A 20,946-nucleotide genomic window follows, 5' to 3' on the forward strand; every position below is an offset into this window, starting at 1 on the left:
AAATGTGCACGGTAAATTAAATAAATAATCTTTGCTGTTAAGATAAAGCTAATGAATTTACCTGGTCCTAAAATTGGGATGGTCCAATTAGCCCAGTGGCCTATAAATGGTGCCTGCTTGCAGTTACTGGAGTGGTTGGTGCCGAGTGAACATGTTGAGGCATGCTGTGGTTTTAAAATCTCTCTTTATTTGTAAATGGTCTCTAAAAAAATGCACTTGGGTCTGCACCAGCTCTGGTCTGTCCTCGTCACAACTGTTAACGTTGCTATTCGGGCAGTTTTTAATGACTCAGGTAATTCTTGTACTTTTAGACCTGACTGCTGCTTTAAACACAGTCGACCATGTTACTCTTTTAAACGATCTTGAAAACTATGAGTGTCAGGGGGACCGTTCTGGACTGATTTAGGTTGTACCTGTCTGGGCGGTTTTTCACTACCAGGTTGAAACCATCTTGTATTCTGCCCCGCTTCTTAATGGAGTCCCCACAGGGTTCAATTTTGGGACCTATTCTTTTTGCACCTACCTCCTCCCACTCACTGAGATCTTCTGGGGATTGAGCTCCAGGTTGTTACCGCCGCACCAGGAAACCAGCAGGTCCACCTTCCTCCCGTAGACAGACTCTTCCCCGTCCGAGATGAGCCCGATGAGGGTTTTATGGAGTTGTAGCTGGAGGTACAGCAGTTTGTGTACAGGGAGAAGAGCAGAGGAGAAAGTACACAGCCCTGTGGAGCTCCTGTGCTGATAGTCTGAGTGTCTGATACAATCTTTCCCAGGCGCAGGCACTGCCTCCGATTGGTCAGGTGGAATCAGGCACGTTGAGCTGGGAGAGCTTGTCCTGGAGCAGAGCGGGGAGGATGCACAAACAGGATCCTGGCATAGGATCCCGGTGTATCCAGATGCTGCAAAATTAAGTGGAGTGCCAGGTTGATAGCGTCGTCCACAGACTTGTTTGCTCCGTGGGCAAACTCTAGGGGGTCCAGCAGGGGGAGGTGAAGGACTTGAAGCAGGGTGGAAGGCATGACTCCAGAGTAATGGTAATAAAGTTGAATCAATATCTAAACCTCAGTCGTAAATCCTCTACTGAGCGTGATCTGCATCTTTATGAACACAAAGTCTAGTTCGTAAACAAAAGACGTTTAAAATAATGCATTTCATTTGAGAGGTAAAAACCTCAATCTTGACCCAGATTGGTGGGAATGTCTTAGACACGTTAACTTGTAAAGAATAATTTGTGGACAAAGCAATTCAAAGTGATTCAAAGTTTGGTGCAACTCTCTCTGTGTTGTGCCAAATGAAATATAATGGGTTTATCAGTAACTGCTATACATGTGTAATGATTAATGTTAAGTTATAAGATCAATGAATAACTATCAAGTTTGTTCTTCAGATTTTGATATTTGTATGATTGCAGACATTTCCATTCAGCAGAACACTAAGACAATCATGGAGAAGAAGACTGAAGGCCTCCAAATGAAGCGTGAGATAGGGTTGATTGGTGGAATATCAATTATTGCGGGCACTATGATTGGATCTGGTATCTTCATGTCTCCACAGTTTGTATTGAGCTATGTGGGAAGTCCTGGAGCCAGCTTATTGATATGGGCCCTGTCAGGAATTTTGTCCATGTTTGCAGCTCTTTGCTTTACAGAACTTGGGACAGTCTTCCCTGAATCTGGGGGGGAATATATTTACATCCTCAGGACCTATGGCTCGTTTCCAGCTTTTTTATCCGCAATGAATTTGATTGTGCTTTCAAAATCGTTTGGGCAAGCTGCAATTTCCATCAGTATTGCAGAGTATACCCTCACACCATTTTTCACAGAGTGTGCCCCTCCTCCGTTTGGGGTTAAGTGTCTTGCCGCTGGGGCTCTTCTGCTAGTTGCCATTGTGAACTGTCTAAATGTACGCCTTGCAATCAGAGTCCAGGTTGTCTTCCTAGTAGCTAAAGTTTTGGCTTTGACTATAATTGCGATAGGAGGAATAGTGGCAGTGGTACAGGACAGCACTATCATTGTGGATAATCTAAGCAGTGAAAAATCATTTGTTGGTACCGGGACATCTGTCGGCACTTTTGGAATGGCCTTTTACCAAGGACTTTGGTCTTTTTCCGGATGGGCCAACCTTAACTTTGTTACTGAGGAGTTGAAAAGACCAGAGGTAAGATACAAATTATTAATATGTAGCCTGTCTGATTTGAGAGCCACATATAGCTCTTTAGCCCTGTAAAATAAACTGGTCTGCTTTTGGGTGTGCTTTAATGACGTGCTCATCTGGATGTAGTCCTTGTTTCGTTTTTAGTCGGGGCTAAGCTCCAATTTATGTTCTAGTATAGTCTCTCTTCTGTCAAGGGAAAAAGCCCTGGGTCAGAGCTCACCACGGGCATCGGACCCATTCATTAAGGTGGACATTATTTAATTTCAATCCATTCAGGGATCCTTTATATTCCTTAAAAGAATCTATCAACTATAGTGGCATGTAGACTTTTTTTTTGTTTATTTCACATTTTAGTGTCTGTAATTAGTGTAATATGACTAAATCAGGCCTATATTCACTTGTCATGTCAGATCTTTAGTGAGGCCTTTTTTGGTTTACTTGCTTAGAATGAGAAAGAAAAATAGAACAGAAAAGCAGCAGAAAAGCAGGAGAAGACAAGCTTCAGATTGTCATCAATTAAATTAATTTATGAAATAAATTACATTTAACATTCCGCTGTAACAGACTGAAGCATCAGCAGTAGTATGTTTTATCATAGAAGGTTCTGGTTTTAAAGGAGCACTATGTAACTTTGGATGTGCTTGTCTACTTAGAACTGACCCCTTGAATATTCTTTATGTCATATGATATCTCCATGAAGACAAGCAGTTACAGGTCAGATCTGTGGAGAACGCTTTCAGCAGGAATGCTGTAATTGAATATATGCAAGATAGATAACTTTAATGCTATAGCAGGTCAATGTGACCTGAGTTAATATACATAGTTTATAGCTCTAAATGGCCATATCACCTGATCAATGTCCAAGCTCAGAAAGTAAACAAGGTTGGGTCTCGTCAGTACTTGAGTGGCACAAATAGGCAGTATTATTTCAGTCAGTCTGCCCCAGGTGAGAATGGAATGAATGAATAATGCATAAAATTCCAACTTTGTGAACTATATGAAAAGCGCTATATGCAGTAAGACTATACAGTATTATGCATTTCTGTAAATGTGCTTGTTGGACCCAATTGCAACATAACCCATAATTATAATGTGTAAGGTGTAAGAAAACACTAAAAATACAGAACTAGTTAACATGGAAAATAACAAAAATCTGTGTGCAATGTTTTGACTGACTGTTGTTCACATCAGGTAAATCTCCAAAGAGCCATTATTCTCGGAGTTTCTCTGGTGACCGTTTTATATCTGCTGGTCAATGTAAGCTATCTCTCGGTAATGACCCCCAAGGAGCTTATGTCATCAAATGCGGTAGCACTTACATGGGGGTATGAATTGAAAATCTCTCCAGAATTCTCCATTCATACAGTTTATGCACTATTTTATTTGTAATATTACACTTTGACCTTTATTGCAGGAACAAAGTGTTGGGGAGCTGGGGATGGATCATGTCAGTGGCTGCTGCCTTGTCCGCGTTTGGATCATTGAACGGGTCAATGTTCGCAGGTGGACGAATTATGTTTGTGGCCTCCAGAGAAGGACATTTGGTAGGAAACATTGATAATGAAGATGATTGTTCACATCTGACTCGGGGTGTATTTTTACAGCCTGAAATTCTATCCATGGCCCATGTGCACAGACTAACTCCTGCTCCATCACTCATCTTAAGCACCTCCATCGCCTTGGTGGTTCTCATGTCTGGGGATTTTGAAGCCATTGTCAACTACTCCAGGTGATGTTTAAATTATATACTATTTTCTCTTATTTTTAGTTTGTGTGTGTGTGTGTGTGTGTGTGTGCGCGCGCACATGCCTGTTTAAATTAGGACATACAGAAGCAGATAAACATAATAATAATTAAAAACACACAAAAGAAAAACACACAAAAAATACCCACAAAAAAGCAGGACCAGGGAGAACATAAGATGAGTAAAAGGAATACAAGTAGAAAATAAGGGATTGGCATCAAAAAAATTAAGAAATAAGTAGAATTTCTCCAGCATTCGGCCCCTCCCTGGGAATACTTCAAAATGACCATCTTCTTCCCATTTAATTTTAATATACTTAGTAGATTGGCTCATTAATACATTTATACACTTTTATAATCACTCTTCATCTGTAAATATCTATAAAAATCCTTTCTTTAAGCCAAAGGACTCCTTCAAGATATCAAAGCTTTTCATTTGATTATCTTTTACAAGCTGCTAAATTTTTTTTAAAATGTGGTATGCCTTTTGTTATCCATATCTTGTATCTCATGTTGATGCTGTTTGGCTTAAAACTTTGGTCATAAGCCAACCAGATTTTAACATCTATATATACATTGTTTCCCCCCTTTTCAAGCTTTGCTAGTTGGTTCTTTTACGCCATCAATGTGTCCGGCGTAATTTATCTCAGAATTAAGAAACCAGCGCTCCCCAGACCATACAAAGTTAGTATAATAATATTGATTATTGAACAAACTGATAACTGTATAATCCTTCCTCTCTACTGTCTCTTTTGGCACAGGTTTTCATCGTACTGCCCGTACTGGTCATAGGCACAGCCATTTTTCTTGTATTGGCACCCATTTTAGACAATCCACAAATAGAATATCTCTATGTGGCTTTATTCTTCTTCAGTGGAATTTGCATCTACATACCATTCATTCATTACAAAATATGTCCTCGCTTGTTGACCAAACTCACTCTATTCCTGCAGTTGTTTTTGGAAGTGGCACCAGCAAAGAAGAATGTCTAACTTCTTGCAATTGAAATAGCATCTACAGTATATTTGTGTTTAACAATCAAACCCAATAAAGTTTTTCCTTTTCATTTACCTTGAAATAAGTCCTAATTGAACTTTGAATTTTACACATCTTGAGCTCAATTAAACAGCATTGTTCGTGATTTTCACTCAATTAATGAGAAAATATCCAGATACAATTTTATTAAATAATTCATATTCACAAATAGGTTCCCACATTAAATTGCCACCTTCACAATGCAATTTTGTACATGACGAAAATTCAAATTGTAAGTGGTCGAAAGATCAAGTTTATGATGTCCATGGTCATACTTTGTTCTTGTAGATTTTGTGAACAGTAAGTTCAAATGCCTGCTAAGGCCAATAAAACATAGATGTGTCCATGTAATACCGAATACTCCAAATGGATGTCTTTAGTTTAGTTCACCTAATTTTATTCACGTACTTTCTTGCTCACTGTACCATTTTTGGATCCATCTTCAGTACTCTTCTCCCCTGTGCTGCTCGCTTCATGCTGTGACATCTGGTGGTACAAGGCATGTAGTCTTTCTGCATCTCTGTCTGCATCCTCCGCTCCCTCACAGCATTTGATCCATGATGGAGGGATGGGCTCGATGCCATAGTGAGCTCCAGCGATAGCCCCTGCCATGCAAGCAATAGTGTCTGTGTCCCCGCCAAGGGCCAGGCTGAAGGCAATTGTCCTCTCCAGGCCTCCGTAGCTCTGTGGTAAGCATTCCAGGGGTTTAAGACAATGAAGGACACAGAAGATGGCAGTGGGGACAGAGTGGAGTGCTGCAATGCCATTACCTGAAATAAAAATACAGAAGAAACTTCATATTTAAAAGGTGGCACCACTACAAATAGATTATTCTGTAGATGTTTACTCATATTAACTACAGCCTTGCATAACTTGTAATAGCACATACCCAGTTCTGAAATTACTTCCTCAATGCTGACGTTACTCCTGTTCATCAGTTCTTTTACTCGATGTAGTCTTTCACAAAACGGCTTCTCTGCTTCCTTCAAACTGAAAAAACAAACACATATTGTAAAAGTCTGCATGTTGCTGACTCGAAAGTCAAAACCTGTACTCACATTCTGGCATCCTTGCATGCAGCTTCTGTATTCTCCACTTCTTCCATCTCTGCGATTAGATTATTGATGAACTGTTGAGGTGTATTTAGTGCACCTCGCAGAGAGAAGTGGACAGCAAGTGCTTGCAGGATTGCACCGTTGTAACCCAAAGAGCAAGAGTGTGTGAGCATGGCACCCAACCGCGCACACTGGACAATGACAGACAATGTCAGGATTAACCAAAAGAATAAGTACCAAAATTTAAGAACTGTTCCTGATCAATGCATCTTTGTCCATCTAGTTGAGGTCTTTATTAAGCTTCGCAGACAATCCTTACCCTTTTAACATCAGTGGTATTGCGAAAAGCCAGTCCAAAGGGTGCAGCTCTCATTGCACCCCCATTTCCGAAAGAGCCCCGACCGTTGAACTGGTCCCTTGCTGGTTGGAACACGTCGCTGAGGCGTGGGCAGGACAGCTTCTTCAACACCTGGATGACCCCAGAACCATATCCTCGACCCGGGGAGGCACTGTACTCCTTGGCAAACCTAGAGGAAAGTAGAAATTGCACTTGAGAAGATTATAGGATAAAAGCACAGATTTGAACCAGGCAAAGAAGGCTCTGTCTAATGGGATGACAGAGTGTGCAGTTGGTAAGCTACAGTTATGTGGAGTTTAGTGATATGGTGACCTCCCATTTTTCAGCCCCAAGAAGGTGCTGAAGGTTGATTTGACAAATTGCAATGAAGTGTGACCTTTCAGAAGGAGCGGGTGACTTATGTTACCTCTTAAAGGCCATATAAATCTAAATCGTGATCTGGCTCCAGGAAGCTCATGGTTTACACATTTCTCGATAATGCATTTTAGCCCAGTTCGACAAGTTTATAATTGTACATCCTGGTTGGACATGGGCAGTAGATTATTTATTTATTTAGTTGCATGAATGTTTAAACTGTATTACAATTGTGTCAGTTGCGTGAAATTGTTCCTGCTTTTTGGATAGAATGTCGGATACTTATGACATAGAGAGATTCAGTTCAACTGTGATTTAAAAATATTGATACATATTTACCAGAAAGACTAAGCTACAAAACAAGGTCATAATTAGAAAAACATATAAATCTGTCATATGACATCTCGCCCACCATTACTTATATATTTTGTATGTGATGTTACCTGCGGGCCAAATCCTGTTCATCAAAGCCTGTTCTGGTGAGGAGAGATTGAACCACACAGCGCGACATAGCCGTGTCATCACTGTATTCAAGGACCCCTGTAAATCGAAACAAAAAACACAAAGATCACAATGCCCAAAACTTGGGTGAATGTCCGGGTCATAATCAACACATTACCATTTCCCTTCATCTCGTCATCCAGTCCGTTCAGATGCGCCAATACCCTTTCCATGGGCACCTCCTCTGCGCCCTCGAACTCCCCGCCGATACAGTCCCCCAAGACCCCGGCCACCAGTGCGCCTCTGAACCGTGCCATGGACGCCACCGGGCCGCCTGAAGCCATCACTCGAGCTGCGGTAACGGCCATTCATTCGTCAGCAAACGCAAACTAAGCTAATTTGGTAATAACGCCAAAACGACAATAACGCACTCGCAGTCGAGGTTCCGTGGCAGAGGTTTGACACCGCTCCAGACCACAACACCGACACAGTCCACTCCAGCGTATCCACGGAACAATACCGTAAACCCGAAATGCAGTTGACATCATTATTCGATTTTTGCCACTGTGTCAGCTTAATATCCTCAAATCAGTACACATTTATGTTTATAACTATATACGTATCCACAGTTTGTTTTGTACATAAACACGTGCGCAGCCTTCTTCAATCTAGTGTTTGATTTACAGTGGTGAGCAACTGTTTTTGTTTTACGGTAAACGCGTGTGTGTAGAGATTGCGCTCTGCTGGAGAGGAGGAGAAAACGACGAGTGCAGCACCAAATACAGTGAAAAGTGCCACACAGGTGAGATTCGTGCAGCTTTTATTTCGTCTTCTTATTCAATGACTACACTTTCACCTTACCAATAAAGTGCACATGTTTGCAGTTGCTTTACGTGTTTTTATGTGAATATATGGGCAAGTTTTCAGCACCAGTCAGTCAGTCGGCTGCGCACACTGAGCTCGCTGTCCTTTGCGGTGGGTGGATTGTTTAGCGTCTGCGGCATTATTAAAACATGGCGGAGTCGATGGATTTGAGGCTCAGTCGATTGAAGGTACAAATATTACACACTATACTTGGGTATAATAAAACTAATCAGTTTTTCTAATAAATGCATGCTTGACTAGTTTATTTTTTGACACCAACGAGTACTTCTGTGTCTCAAACTGGATGTCCAGATGTGGATGTGTGTGCTAGCTAAAGCTAACTAGCATCGGTAAGCTAGAGCTAACAACTAACACTGTTCATGCATCCTACTTCCACAAAAAGAGGATAAAATGGTATTTGCAAACGCGAGATGGACCAAATATATAAAATACTCATCACTTGTGTTGGGCATTTTTTGATGAACATTATTCTTGGGGTTGTGGACAAAAGAGTGTATTGTTATTGGAGGTGTTAGCCCAATTGTATCCTTGCTCATACGGGCCTTTTTGTGTACAAAGCAACTCGTATACATTAATTTCAAATCCGTGTTACTTAACAGTGAAATGGACTAGTTTGACCTTATGTGCGTTTGTTTTTGTGCTTTTTTTTTCTTGCAGTGCTAAGTAATATAGAAGCTCATTATCTCTGGCAACGTGGGTGAACTGTATGCACAGATAATATAATTGTGATCTGTATTTTCTATGCAGGAGCAAGATGCGCGCATGTCCAGGATGTTTGATGAAGTGATGGGGCTTGGAGACTTCGCTGACTCCTCCAGAGGTTCAGGTTCGTCATCCAAAAGTGGTCAAGACGAGTCTAAAGTAGTGGAAAAAGAGCAACAACTTGGTGAACAAGACAGCAACTGCAGCAGACGAGAAGAAAAGATGGATGAAGACGTGGATGAGTCGTCTCCTCCAATTGCGCCCCTTTCATCCAATCCTCCTTTTACTGCGGGAGCCAATGCAGAAAGTGGAGGAGCAGCCCTTGACAATGCAATGGATGCACCTCCGCCGCCTGGTGTTGAGGAAGATGATGATGACTGGGACTTTAACTTTCCCCTTAAAAGCAATCAGTCGAAAGAGGGGAAATCTGAATCTCAAAGTGAAACCTTTCCAGGCGACTCAAGAGAGGCTGAGGCTGAGGACAATGCGAGCAGTACTTCTGCCTCTACATCTGCCTCTTCTGTGGCACGTGAAGACGAGAACGGGAGAGGTAATTGAGTTGTACTTTGTTGATGTACCTAGATGAAAATGTACTATACTATATACTGTAACACATGTATACTATTTTAGTGTTATGTTAAGTTTATTTTATTGTTAGTGTTGAGTTTTTCACACATGTATGTGAACTAATTGTTTTCAGATATTGCAGCTCGAAGTTCAGAGACAGATGACAGCCAGCAGGAACTGGTGAGAACTTGAGCAGATATTTCATTTGAAAATTTAAGTTTAAATACTCACTCTATGTGAACTATGAAATATTAATTTGATCTTGTTTTAGCCACAGGAAGCTCCACCACAAAATGTTGATCCGCCTCTGTCTCCTAATGTAAACATCAAAGAAGAGCCCATAGATGAGGAGTATGATGCTGCATTGTTGCCCCAGAGCTCTATCAAAGATATCAAAGAGGAACTAGAGCAGGAGGTGTGTTGGATATAATACAATGAGATTTTACTGCCATAGAAATATGTATTTATTGTGCATGTTTTATTGAAGGAGGAGCTTAGGATCAGTTCAGTGTTTTCTGTAGGTGGAAGCAATGCTTTTGCACATCCATCTGGTGAGTTAAGCACTTATATAAAATGGTAAGACACTTTCAACACATAATTGCATTTAACTGTGCTTTTATTTTCAGTGGCTGCACCAATTCCACCACCAACTCAAATACCTGCCCCAACTGCCCCAACTCAGATACCTGCCCCAACTCAAATACCTGCTCCAACTGCTCCAACTCAAATACCTGCTCCAACTGCTCCAACTGCCCCAACTCAAATACCTGCCCCATCTGCCCCAACTCAAATACCTGCCCCATCTGCCCCAACTCAAATACCTGCCCCATCTGCCCCAACTCAAATACCTGCCCCATCTGCCCCAACTCAAATATCTGCCCCAACTCATATACCTGCCTCAACCACATTTTTTCTTACTGGGAGAGGTACGTTGCCCCAGGTCATGGCTCCGTTCCCTGTCAGGGCACCTGCTCCAGTCATGAATACTATTCCTGCCCCCCCGACAATGCCCCTTCGTCCTCCTCCACCTGCTGTAGTTGGTGGTGTGCGCTGTAGTGGCTGTGCAAAGGTACTATTGTACTCTAGTTATAATATTACTGCTTTTTATCTATTGTAATTTGTCGCATCTAATGTGGTGAACTTTTATGTATTCAGATTTTAATGAAGGGTCAAACCGCATTCCAAAGGAAAGGGTCAACACAGCTCTTCTGCTCCACAGTCTGTCTGACCGGACACTTGCCTTTAGTTACCAAAAGCCGAACCTGTTTTCAATGCTACAAGTGAGTTTAAAATGATGTGTTTCAAACCTGCAGACTTGATGGAATCTGCTTATAACTATATTGGGGGTATGCCTTTTTCAGGGACATTTTAAATCCAAGGGAAATGGTCACAGTTTCCGCAGAAAACAACACATTGATGAACTTTTGTGGGCAGTTTTGTCTGTCTGTGTACAAAAGTAAAAAGAAAAAAGTTGAAACAGACAAGTTGCTTGATAAGACACAGAACAAGGTGCCGGTGCCTGAAAAGATCATTTGCAGTGTGTGCAAAGTACCTGGCAAGGTAACTTAAAGCCTGATTTAACTGTTGTAAAATTGGTGTCTTGCTTGACTGTGCCATTCTATTTTCCAGATAGAGCACGAGGTTAATCATCAAGGTTCTCTATACAAACTATGCAGTGATGTTTGCTTTGTGTCCTGGCGAAAAATGAAGCAGTTAGCTCTGAACTGCTGTGAAGGCTGTGGACTCTACTGCAACAGTAACTCGGGTTCTTGTCAAACACTCATGGTTGATAAATCTGAACTGAATTTCTGTGGTCCGACTTGCATTAGCACTTACAAACAAGTATGCATTTTTCTCTTAGTAGTTCCTCAAACTTGAAAAATAACTTTGTAAATACGAATACATTTCTTCTTTTCACAGACCTGCCGGAAAAGAGCTGAATGTGCCTGTTGCCACAAGGTGGCTGTAGTATCCTCAACTGTCATGGAGCTGGACCAAAAGGGAAAAGTTCAACTTTATTGTTCAAATGTCTGTGTTGAAAAAAGTCGACCACCAAAACACATGCTCAGTGGTAACTTAAGTTACTAGTTTCTCTGTCATTAATATATTGTAAAAATACACACACCTATTTCTAATTTACATGTTTTAATCTTATTTTTAGATACTGCTTTTCCTTGTAGTCATTGCGAGGTGTCCGCTGTTCCACAGTATCATCTTGCCATGGTGGATGGAACTATACGAAATTTTTGCTCACTTGATTGTGTTAGTACATACAGGGTAAGACCTCTTTAAACTGTAACATTATTGCTTTTTTATTATTTATAAATTCTTAATTATGCATGTATTACAGAAATATAGCCACACAAACCTTACAAATGGAACCGCATCCTCCAAAGAATTGCCTGTGAAACAGTCCACAAACCCAACGTCTTCGAAGGAAACTATTTCAAGTTCTAAAGATACATCGTCGCTCGATACAAACCACTCCATTGAGTTGCCTAACTTACCTCCAGCTCCTCATAAGTCAGAAATACCCCCAGCCTCAGATCCAGAACTGAATCAGACTAAAACGGATGCACTTAAAATCCGACTGTCTTGCTATAACTGTAAAAATCTGTTCAAATCCAAACCACAGCTGTTGAGTCACCAGGTAGGTACACGTGAAATATGTATTTCTTGCATGTTTGCATTTTCATGAGGATTATTTACGTAACAAAACAATTTTCTTCAGGGTGCTCTTTCAATATTCTGCAGCAGTGCTTGCAGTTTTGAGTATAAAACACAGAAGAGTATTGTGGGATTTTGCACATATTGCAAAAAGGAAAAAGTGATCTATGAAAAGATTAGCAATAATGAAGAAGACGTATGTTTCTGCAGCGAAGGTAAGTAAAAGTTCAGCACATGAACAGTACTTTGGTCAGTGTTGAATCCAGCCTTAAAAGATTGTGCCATCTAGTGGTAGAACAATCAAATTGTTTAAATACTCCGTAGTCGCACTTTGATTATGTACAGTCAAATGATATGTAATGTTTCTGCCAGTCATACCAAACATATTGCATTCTTGTCTTTTTAGAGTGTAAGAACCTCTTCAAACAAACCTCTTCGGATAATCCATGTAGCTACTGCTCAAGGTTCTCCAGTAGTAAAAATGTGCAGTCTCACTATTGTGGCCAAATGAAAGGATTTTGTAAACCATACTGCATGTCCAAATACACCGTGCGCTACTATGGGGTGAGGAGGCTGGACACATTGGAGCATGGCACATTGTTGATATCCTTGATGCTTATGCTTTTCTTTGTAAACAGATGGCTCGCTGTGACAGCTGCAGGAAGCAGGGCTACATGACTGAAAATCTACAATGTATGGGTTCAGTTAGAAACTTCTGCAACTTGTCCTGCCTCCTTCAATACTGTCACATACATTTTGATAAAAGATCACATTCTACCAGCAATGGGACTGGCCCAGAGCCTCGTAAGCTCAATGGTAATTATAAGTACACCACTCGCACACAAACCCGTTGGGGGGACATCACATTGACAAATCCTCCCCTTAACCATAACCCAACTAACAGGCTAACTAGCCTAATTCTATAAATGTATTTTTTTAGTACCAGTGTTGGTGTCAATTATCTGACTCATTGGTTTGTGCATGAACCCATGACCTATGGCCTCCCTGAGTGCATTCCTCTCAGCTCCCTCCCTCTGGAAAGGCTCTTGCTGAAAGCTTTCGGGACGTAAAAAATACTTCATGCTGATTGGTCGAAGCTTCACAACAGCAGAATAAGCAGAACATTCTAAATTGTGTTGAATCCATTGTTCAGAAAATCACAGTCCTCTTTCTCATCTACAAACGTATAAATTGCCACTGTGCATATTTTTGTAAACGGCGCTGCCATGTTTGTTTTTGGTTTGTTTTGACTTCCCACAAACCAGAATACTTCTGTGATTGGTTCCAGTCCCCCACGTGATTGGCCTGTTTACCACTGGTGCGGACTGCAAACGAACAAGGTGGATTGGAAGAGCTGGTGAACTCGCAAAAATCGCGAGAATAATTTTTTTTCTGGCAAGATTACCTCTCAGCTGCGCAGATAGTGAACCCAAAACCTTAATACCAAACCATGTGGTTGATCTGACATTAAAGGATTTATGGCACAACATTGGCCTATTTTTTTGCCCCTACAAAGGAGACAGGTCCCCATGATGTGTAGCTTTTATTCCCCACAAAGTGATAAATACTCACCACACAAATCATATTTACCAATAACACGGGCAATACCAATTTGAAAACCGTATTCATTTTTGCTTCCTTAGGAACTTCTGCCTCTTCCATCGAAAACCTCAAGAACGTTGACCATGTATGTATCTATTTTGTGTATGGATAATTCAAATGACAAAATCCAGGTAAATATTTTGTCCATTATCTATGAAGGCCAGTACACAGACTGTTGGCTCAAATGTGCCTATGCCTCGCCGACGGCCAATGAAAAATAAGGCCATTCTCTGTCGGCCAATCACAATGGACCAAGAGATCTCATGCCAGCTGCTGTGTCCCCCCAAGTCTACAGGTAAATATATTTGTAAAAAATAACGTGTTTCACTCCACATATTATGTTTTTCAATGTCTAACATGTCATTACAATTATGATTTTGCATGCTATGTTAAAAATGGGCCATTCATTTGATAGAAGATATTGCATCATAACTTCTATTGACAAAATATTTTACATGTGTCATTGTAAAGCACTTTTCCCTGCCCCTGCACTTTAACTGTTGCATGCTGTTATTAGTTGTAAAGTACCTTGTTAGGTTTTCTCAGTTTATATCAGCCTGCTCATCACTCAGTGTGACTCATAAGCAGTGATTTGTACCAGCTCCACTCGATAGCCTGCCGCCCTTGAAGTCCTCGGCAGAAGCGTCTACCTCCACGTTAAGTCTTCAGGAAGACACGCAGACGTGCGCTGGTCTGCCTGCACGCCTTTCTGGACGCCATTTTCTAGGCACAAGAGCTGCATCTAATGACTGCAAGGTCTGCACAACTCATCCTGCCTCTGGTAAGAGAAAGAGAACTGAAGAGGAATCAGAGGAGAGCAAGAGACGGAAGCTTGAAGAAGATGTGCTCAAGGAGAATTTGGAGAACGATAACGAGGAGGAGACGGACTGTGGTGTGAAAACACTAAAGAGACAAACCACATATTATTGTAAGACCTGTTTGGGAGAGCCCAGCCTCTGCCCTGTGCCATGTTTTGAACTCTACCACACAAGACTTATCTACAGAACGATTCATGAACCGGGAACACATGAGGATCCTACAGACTAACGGACAATATTACAGACGTCTTTATCTGCCTGGCATTTGAGCGGTGACTTCCAAATAAAGTTTTGAACTCATACTGGCAAGATGTTCATGCAGGTATTATTTTTCTTCATACATTCTGATAGGTAGATTTGCCTTAATTCCCAAACACAATTGATGACTACATTCAGGCTGTGTAAACATGGCCTACAGTAAAGGAATGAAACCATGCTCCCGTCCAAGGAAAGCCTCATTTACCAATATTGATCTGATTTTTAAAAACTGTTTCCCTTGACCTAAAATGATAGAAATGGACTGACTCACTGAACAAACGAGGGTTTGATCGATCTAATTTCAACAATATCTATTAGTATTCGCAACACTTAATGGCGTCCCTCATCCCAAATGGAATACAATAATTTTAAAGACTACACACATTGCGTATTGACTTACTGTATATTTTGTGTTCTTTTTAAACAGATGTTGCGATTTGAATATCCAGTTGCATTTTCACAGTTGAATAAACTCTAAAATGTCTGTATTTTACTTTGTTTTCACAATATAAATGTGTGTATTATGAAGTCCCCCAATCTTTAAAATATTTACTTTTGGTCAGCTAGCTACATTTCTCCTGATGAATATTTGGAGCAGATTGGTACAACTGAAGATCACCAGTGTTGTGGAACCTTGTCCATTGCATTTACCAGTACTATTTTTTTTTTTGTCATGTTGGTATTCATTTTATTTGTGTACATTTCATATAGTATGAACATTGATTCGTGTAAGGTTCAAAGTATATTTAAAATGTTTTTTTGCAGAAAGTTGAATAAATACATATATTTGACATGTTTTTGGTGTTGGAGCTATAATGCATTTTTTATTTTAAGTTTGTTTATGAAAATCTATTTTAGAAATGTTAAGCAATTCCACACTTGCTACTTTACTAACGTTCAGTGACTAATAATTGGTCAGCATTGGCTCATAGTTTAGTCATTCTCAGGGGCTACAGTAAGTAAAATATATTTGCCCTTAAAAGACTACAGTGTGTGTGCATGTATTGTGTGCGCCATTATTTTATTTTATTTTTGTCATGTAACTGTAAATGGTTGATGCAATTAGTCCCAGAAGAAAAAGTTGTGCTTACACTGCTAATGGAGATCAAATAAATACAAATGCACATATTACCAATGTATGTCATTATACAATAATTAATGAGTTCATTAAAATAGTTTAAAAATGACATTGCATTCTAGAAGAGGTTTCAAAGATTGTCCTCTGAACAAGTCCAAATGACTTCCTTCCTTCAGGACATAAGAGCAATTACAGTAACAGGGATGCTGCATTTCATATATTACTAAAATAACAATTCTATAAAGTTATGGACTAGGAATGTGTTACAAATGCCCTCATATGACATATGTAATTATTCAAATGATATTCCAGACACAAATGGCTAAAAAACATTACTTACTTCTAGATGTTCTGCCACCGCCTTCGGCTCCCACAGAAGAGAAAAATGTGAAGTATGTGCTGGTCCCGGTTGCTGTGCCAGTCTTCATCCCTGTGCCCATGAACATGTATTCACAGCACACCCCAGTGCCAATGCCAATGCCTGTACCCGTGAGTCTGGTCTCAAACGCAAACATTTACATAACCATTTCTTGATTGGGTAATATCTATACACTAAGATTCACTAAAACATTACAAGTTACATATAAGTACATATGAAATACTAAAAATAAAATTGTAGGAGCTAGATATGAGTTATTTGCTCAGTTTTATGCTTTTAATTTGTTCTTTCCACATCCACTATAAATGTCAGTACATTGCATCTCCTTTTTGTTCTTATCAGGTTCCAGTGCCCATAGTCGTCCCTCCAAAAGTCAAAGAAATGGTAGATGCTGCTGTCCAGTTTGAGGAAGAGCCCACAAGAGACGAAGCACCGGTTTCTCTAACAGGTGCAAACTTCATTTACAGTTTTGTAAAGCACTGCAACATGATTACATTTGTGTACTTAAAACAGGTGTGTAGAGTGGCCCAAAACTACAAAAAATACTACTTCAAAATAATATTTCTCAAATAAATGGTCAAAGTAGTGGTCCATGAAATGAAAAGTAAGAAAAGTAAGAGTTACATAAAAGTATTCAAGAGTAACAACGGTGGCATGGAGTCTCGTCTCTCAGAAGAGCAAGAAGGTCCTGGGATTGATTCCCTGATGGAGCCTTTCTGAGTGGGGTTTGCATACCGACCCAAGTTTGTGAGAGCCCGGGACTGTGTGTCTGACACTCGGACCTGCAGTGTGGGGGCGCCCCAGGGCACTGTCCTCGCGCCCTTTCTCTTCACCCTTTATACTGCAGACTTCAGACACGACACGGACACCTGTGTCCTGCAGAAGTTCTCTGACGACTCTGCCATCATCGGACGACGATGATGTGGAGTACAGAGGACTGGCGCAGGACTTTGTGGACTGGTGTCAGTGGAACCACCTCCTCATCAACGCGGGGAAGACCAAGGAGATGGTGGTGAACTTCCGCAGACGCCACCCCACTGCCCCCTCACCAGTGAACATCCAGGGAAGGGACATTGAGAGAGTGGACTCATACAAGTACCTGGGTGTTCATCTGAACCACAAACTGGACTGGACTCACAACACAGACGCACTGTACAGGAAGAGCCAGAGTCGGCTCTACCTCCTGAGGAGACTCAGGTCTTTTGGAGTGACAGGGCCGCTCCTGAAGACCTTCTCTGATTCTGTGGTGGCATCAGCCCTCCTGTACGGTGTGGCCTGCTGGAGCAGCAGCATCACAGAGAGGGAGAGGAAGAAGCTGGACAAAGTCATCAAGAAGTCCAGCTCCGTCCTGGGCTGTGCTCTGGACTCGGTGCTGGAGGTGGGGGACAGGAGGGTCCTGGCTAGATTCACATCTATGCTTGACCATGAGTCTCACCCCCTGCAGGACACTGTCCGCTCTGGAGAGCAGCTTCAGTGAGAGACTGATCCACCCTCGCTGTGTGAAGGAGACGTTTCGCAGTTCTTTCCTTCCTGCTGCTGTCAGACTTTATAACAAACACTGTTAGTCCTGAACACTCCCAATACTGTCATATTCATGTGCAATTACTGTCGTGATTCATGTGCAATTACTGTGCAATTCATGTGCAATTACTATCGTGACACATATTCATGTGCAATTACTGTCGTGATCACATGCAATGGTATTTATTTATTTTATCTTTATAATTTTTTCCCCTTCATCCCTTTTTGGGAAATGGGAGGTTTTGTTTATAGGAGATCTTCGATTTAGAGTGTTTTTCAAACTTCCTATAAGTGATCTGTTCTTTTCCTCTGTATCTATCTCTGTATCTACCTGCATTGCAACAATGAAATTTCCTCATGTGTGGACAATAAAGGATTATCTTATCTTATCTTATCTTATATCCTCTCTGTGTCTTTGCAGCTCAGGACTAACCTGATCTATGTCATTTCACTTGTATAACTAGTGGTGTGTAATCACAAATAATGCAATCAACTAACTAAGTTAGGGTAATTGTATGAGTGACAGCTGAATTTATAATTTCAATGTATTTTCAAAGGAGAGAATGCAAATATGTGGACAAAACCGGGACAGGGACTCCCCTGAAAAGGAGATTCTGAATCTCAGTGGGATTTTCCTGGTTAAATAAAGCTTGATAAAATATCTAAAGGAGTGGTGCAAGAAAGGCAATTGTTCTTATTCATTTAACATTGTCAACATAAAGCTTTTGTCTCTTATAGACTGTGGGATGTCTAAGAGTGCAGTTACACAAACAAATACAGTATGTCACTCAGGTAGGAATAAAACATTTATGGTGTCTAAAATCTACACTGAGAAGTAATTAAAATATAACTGAAGTAAATGTATTTATAACTGAGTGTGCACCTCTGATTTCAGAAGAGAATGGAAATTGTGACAAACCAGAGCCACATTCCAATATTGTCGGTCCTGTTATTGACAATACCAACGAACATGAAGAAACCACAACTACAAGTGACTGTGCATTAACCCATTCAGAACTTGAAAACCCCTCATCACCTGCCATGGACTTGGAGCAGGATTTTCCCTTTGGTGAGCGGCTCATTTTCATAAGATGGTGTGCATGTTCCCGAATTTGAATGACAAATCTGGTTTTCGTTCTTCAAGCATCGGAACAGAAAGGCCTTGCTCAACGAGGAGTCAAGAGAAAAAGGGTGGGTCATCAGCTGTTGGCCATGACCTATAATCTAATTTAGGATCATGATGGCTTTTATTGGATAATTGCATACTTTTTGTCTGCTTTTAGTCTCGAGGACAAACTGCTTCAGGAAGTGGCAGTGCAGTGGTGTCTCAGACTATAAATCTAAACCATCTGTATGGAATCGATGCCTGGAAAAGCTGGGCCAGACAGCGCAACAAAAATCAACCAAATGGTGACGCCTGCTAGCAAATGAAAATGTTTTACAAAGTCATGTGTTCTTTATACAGTCTGTTTGGTGGTTTGCTCTTTTAGAAGACCCTCTGATAATTGAAGAGGACATTTTTTGTTGCGACTCCAATCACCTGAGCTTGGCACTATGTTGCTTCATTAGAGAAGTACGGAGGCCAAGTGGGGACATGTACAGCCCAGACAGCATCTTTTTTCTGTGTCTGAGTTTACAGCAGGTGAACATCTCAAGCCCCACATCAGCTACTTTACACTTTTCCCTACAAATTTTTTTATGGTTGTTTTGACAGTATTTGTTCATGAAAGGCCGGATAGAAAACATCTTCAATGACCATTTGTACAGTCAGTTTGCCTCTGAGATCACAGACATACTCCAGCATTGGAAGCCCACTCTCTCAGACGACGGTAAGAATGCTTGTCATTGGTCAGCCACTGTCATGCGCTGAGTGACAGGAAGGTTTATCCAATCGCAGTGAGGTGTGAACTCCCAGAACAAACAGATGGTTGTATTTACATCTTATTTTTACTACAAAACTGCCAAACGATCACATTGAAATGTTTCTCTCCAAATTGCTTCTATAATCCAATGTTCTCTCTATAGGTACAATGATTCCGTCTCGTATCGAAGAGTCCTTCCTCTGGGAATGCAAGCAGCTCGGGGCTTACTCCCCTTTAGTGCTGCTGAACACACTGCTGTTCTTCTTCACCAAACACTTGGGCCTTGTTTCTGTGGACGAGCATGCACACCTTTCCTTCACCAACATCAGCCTGTGCTCCAAACCCTGCAGCAGAGCGGGCAGAGTCTCGTACCTCCACTATACCAGAAGAAGAGGGCCGATCCAGGAAAACACCGGTGTGTACCACAAACAAGACAAAAGCTAGACAAAGTACAGTATTGCTTAATTGTTCTGTTTATTTAAAGAGGACGGAAGACAAGAAAAGGAAGAGGAAACTATAGAGTTGCTTGAAAATCTCTTAAATCCTCTTCACTGTCCCGTCAGACTGTACGAGTTCTACCTCTCAAGATGGTGAGTATGTACACTTAAATAAATGCAACAGTAAAGTAGTGTGACGTAAAACATTTCTGGTTCTACGTTCAAGCTTAAGTCTTTAAATGTATCTCTGCGTTGGTCCTACTTACATTGCTGTTAAAATCCATGAAATCTCAACAATCTGCATTTGAATTATATTTCCCCCCTAATTAGTACCTTTCTGCTCTTTTCATAAGCCCGGAGATGATACATCAAGATGGGGGTCTGTTTTACGTCCAGCCTGAGCAGAATGTCCACACAGACAGGTCAGACAATACACATTTTTGTCAATTTGAACAGCAATTATTATGTTTTTGGTGTCTTGAGGTTGATGTTCTCTCTCTCCTTCTGCAGCACTGTTTGGTACACGTGTCAACCATTAAACAGAAACACACTACAGAGCATGCTCACTCAAATTCTGGCCGTCAGAGAGGTTCAGCAGCAACAACATGAAAAATTAAAGTAACCAGTAGTATTCGCCCTCAAGGTATGATGGTGATGATGACCAAAAGCTTTTTACTTGTTTTAAAGGATACACGTTATGTTTTTTTTATATTGAAAAAGGGCTATTTGACATTTTGAACCCTATATTTATCACTCTCTTATTATTATTATTATTATTTTTTTTTTTTTAAATAATCCCAACTAAATACAGGGATGTGGGCAGGGATAGGGGTAGGTGAAAATTGAAGAATATTTGGAGTACTCAAGCCTCAGTTGCAGAACAATACAGGATTATTCTAAGAAACTAAGAAAGGGAATTGACAAAATACAACTTTGATAAAGACAAGGAAACATCGTTAAGGTTGAAAAGGTTAAAAAGTTGTTGATTTTGCATAATGTTTCCTTTAAAACATTTCTTATCTGGCGTTAA

General features: G+C 40.8%; 3 protein-coding genes across 4 annotated transcripts; 2 read left to right on the top strand and 1 right to left on the bottom strand.

Moving 5' to 3' along the window:
* The first annotated feature begins 1,393 nt into the window (after window positions 1–1,393).
* Window positions 1,394–4,910, top strand: LOC140370882 (b(0,+)-type amino acid transporter 1-like). Its single transcript, XM_072458148.1, has 6 exons — window positions 1,394–2,157; window positions 3,346–3,479; window positions 3,569–3,698; window positions 3,759–3,883; window positions 4,494–4,581; window positions 4,659–4,910. Exons 1-6 carry the CDS (start codon window positions 1,402–1,404, stop codon window positions 4,887–4,889), a joined length of 1,464 nt encoding a protein of 487 aa, XP_072314249.1. The 5' UTR covers window positions 1,394–1,401; the 3' UTR covers window positions 4,890–4,910.
* A 153-nt stretch (window positions 4,911–5,063) lies between these two features.
* Window positions 5,064–7,652, bottom strand: adprs (ADP-ribosylserine hydrolase). Of its 2 annotated transcripts, XM_072457904.1 has the most exons (7): window positions 7,568–7,591; window positions 7,319–7,492; window positions 7,143–7,239; window positions 6,307–6,514; window positions 5,991–6,178; window positions 5,822–5,922; window positions 5,064–5,702 (listed from the first exon to the last, which is right to left on the bottom strand). In XM_072457904.1, the coding sequence occupies exons 2-7, from the start codon at window positions 7,482–7,484 to the stop codon at window positions 5,329–5,331; spliced, it is 1,134 nt and encodes a 377-aa protein (XP_072314005.1). In that variant the 5' UTR covers window positions 7,485–7,492; window positions 7,568–7,591; the 3' UTR covers window positions 5,064–5,328. The 2 variants fall into 2 exon arrangements, with proteins under 2 accessions (XP_072314005.1, XP_072314004.1); XM_072457903.1 differs by having other exon boundaries at window positions 7,319–7,652.
* A 260-nt stretch (window positions 7,653–7,912) lies between these two features.
* Window positions 7,913–20,583, top strand: LOC140371024 (zinc finger MYM-type protein 4-like). Its single transcript, XM_072458306.1, has 29 exons — window positions 7,913–8,192; window positions 8,773–9,277; window positions 9,428–9,474; window positions 9,566–9,709; window positions 9,782–9,845; window positions 9,921–9,953; window positions 10,188–10,363; window positions 10,450–10,574; window positions 10,656–10,854; window positions 10,924–11,136; window positions 11,215–11,365; window positions 11,456–11,571; window positions 11,645–11,944; window positions 12,026–12,176; window positions 12,368–12,525; window positions 12,600–12,777; window positions 13,605–13,648; window positions 13,723–13,858; window positions 16,064–16,206; window positions 16,439–16,544; window positions 18,513–18,686; window positions 18,762–18,808; window positions 18,901–19,027; window positions 19,108–19,259; window positions 19,332–19,446; window positions 19,643–19,894; window positions 19,964–20,069; window positions 20,270–20,338; window positions 20,427–20,583. The coding sequence occupies exons 1-29, from the start codon at window positions 8,154–8,156 to the stop codon at window positions 20,536–20,538; spliced, it is 4,182 nt and encodes a 1,393-aa protein (XP_072314407.1). The 5' UTR covers window positions 7,913–8,153; the 3' UTR covers window positions 20,539–20,583.
* The last annotated feature ends 363 nt before the right edge of the window (window positions 20,584–20,946 follow it).

The sequence above is a fragment of the Eucyclogobius newberryi genome, unplaced genomic scaffold, assembly GCF_026437365.1.
Source record: "Eucyclogobius newberryi isolate DKJ021-1_F unplaced genomic scaffold, fEucNew1.0.hap1 SCAF_21, whole genome shotgun sequence".
Classification (NCBI taxonomy): Eukaryota; Metazoa; Chordata; class Actinopteri; order Gobiiformes; family Gobiidae; genus Eucyclogobius; species Eucyclogobius newberryi.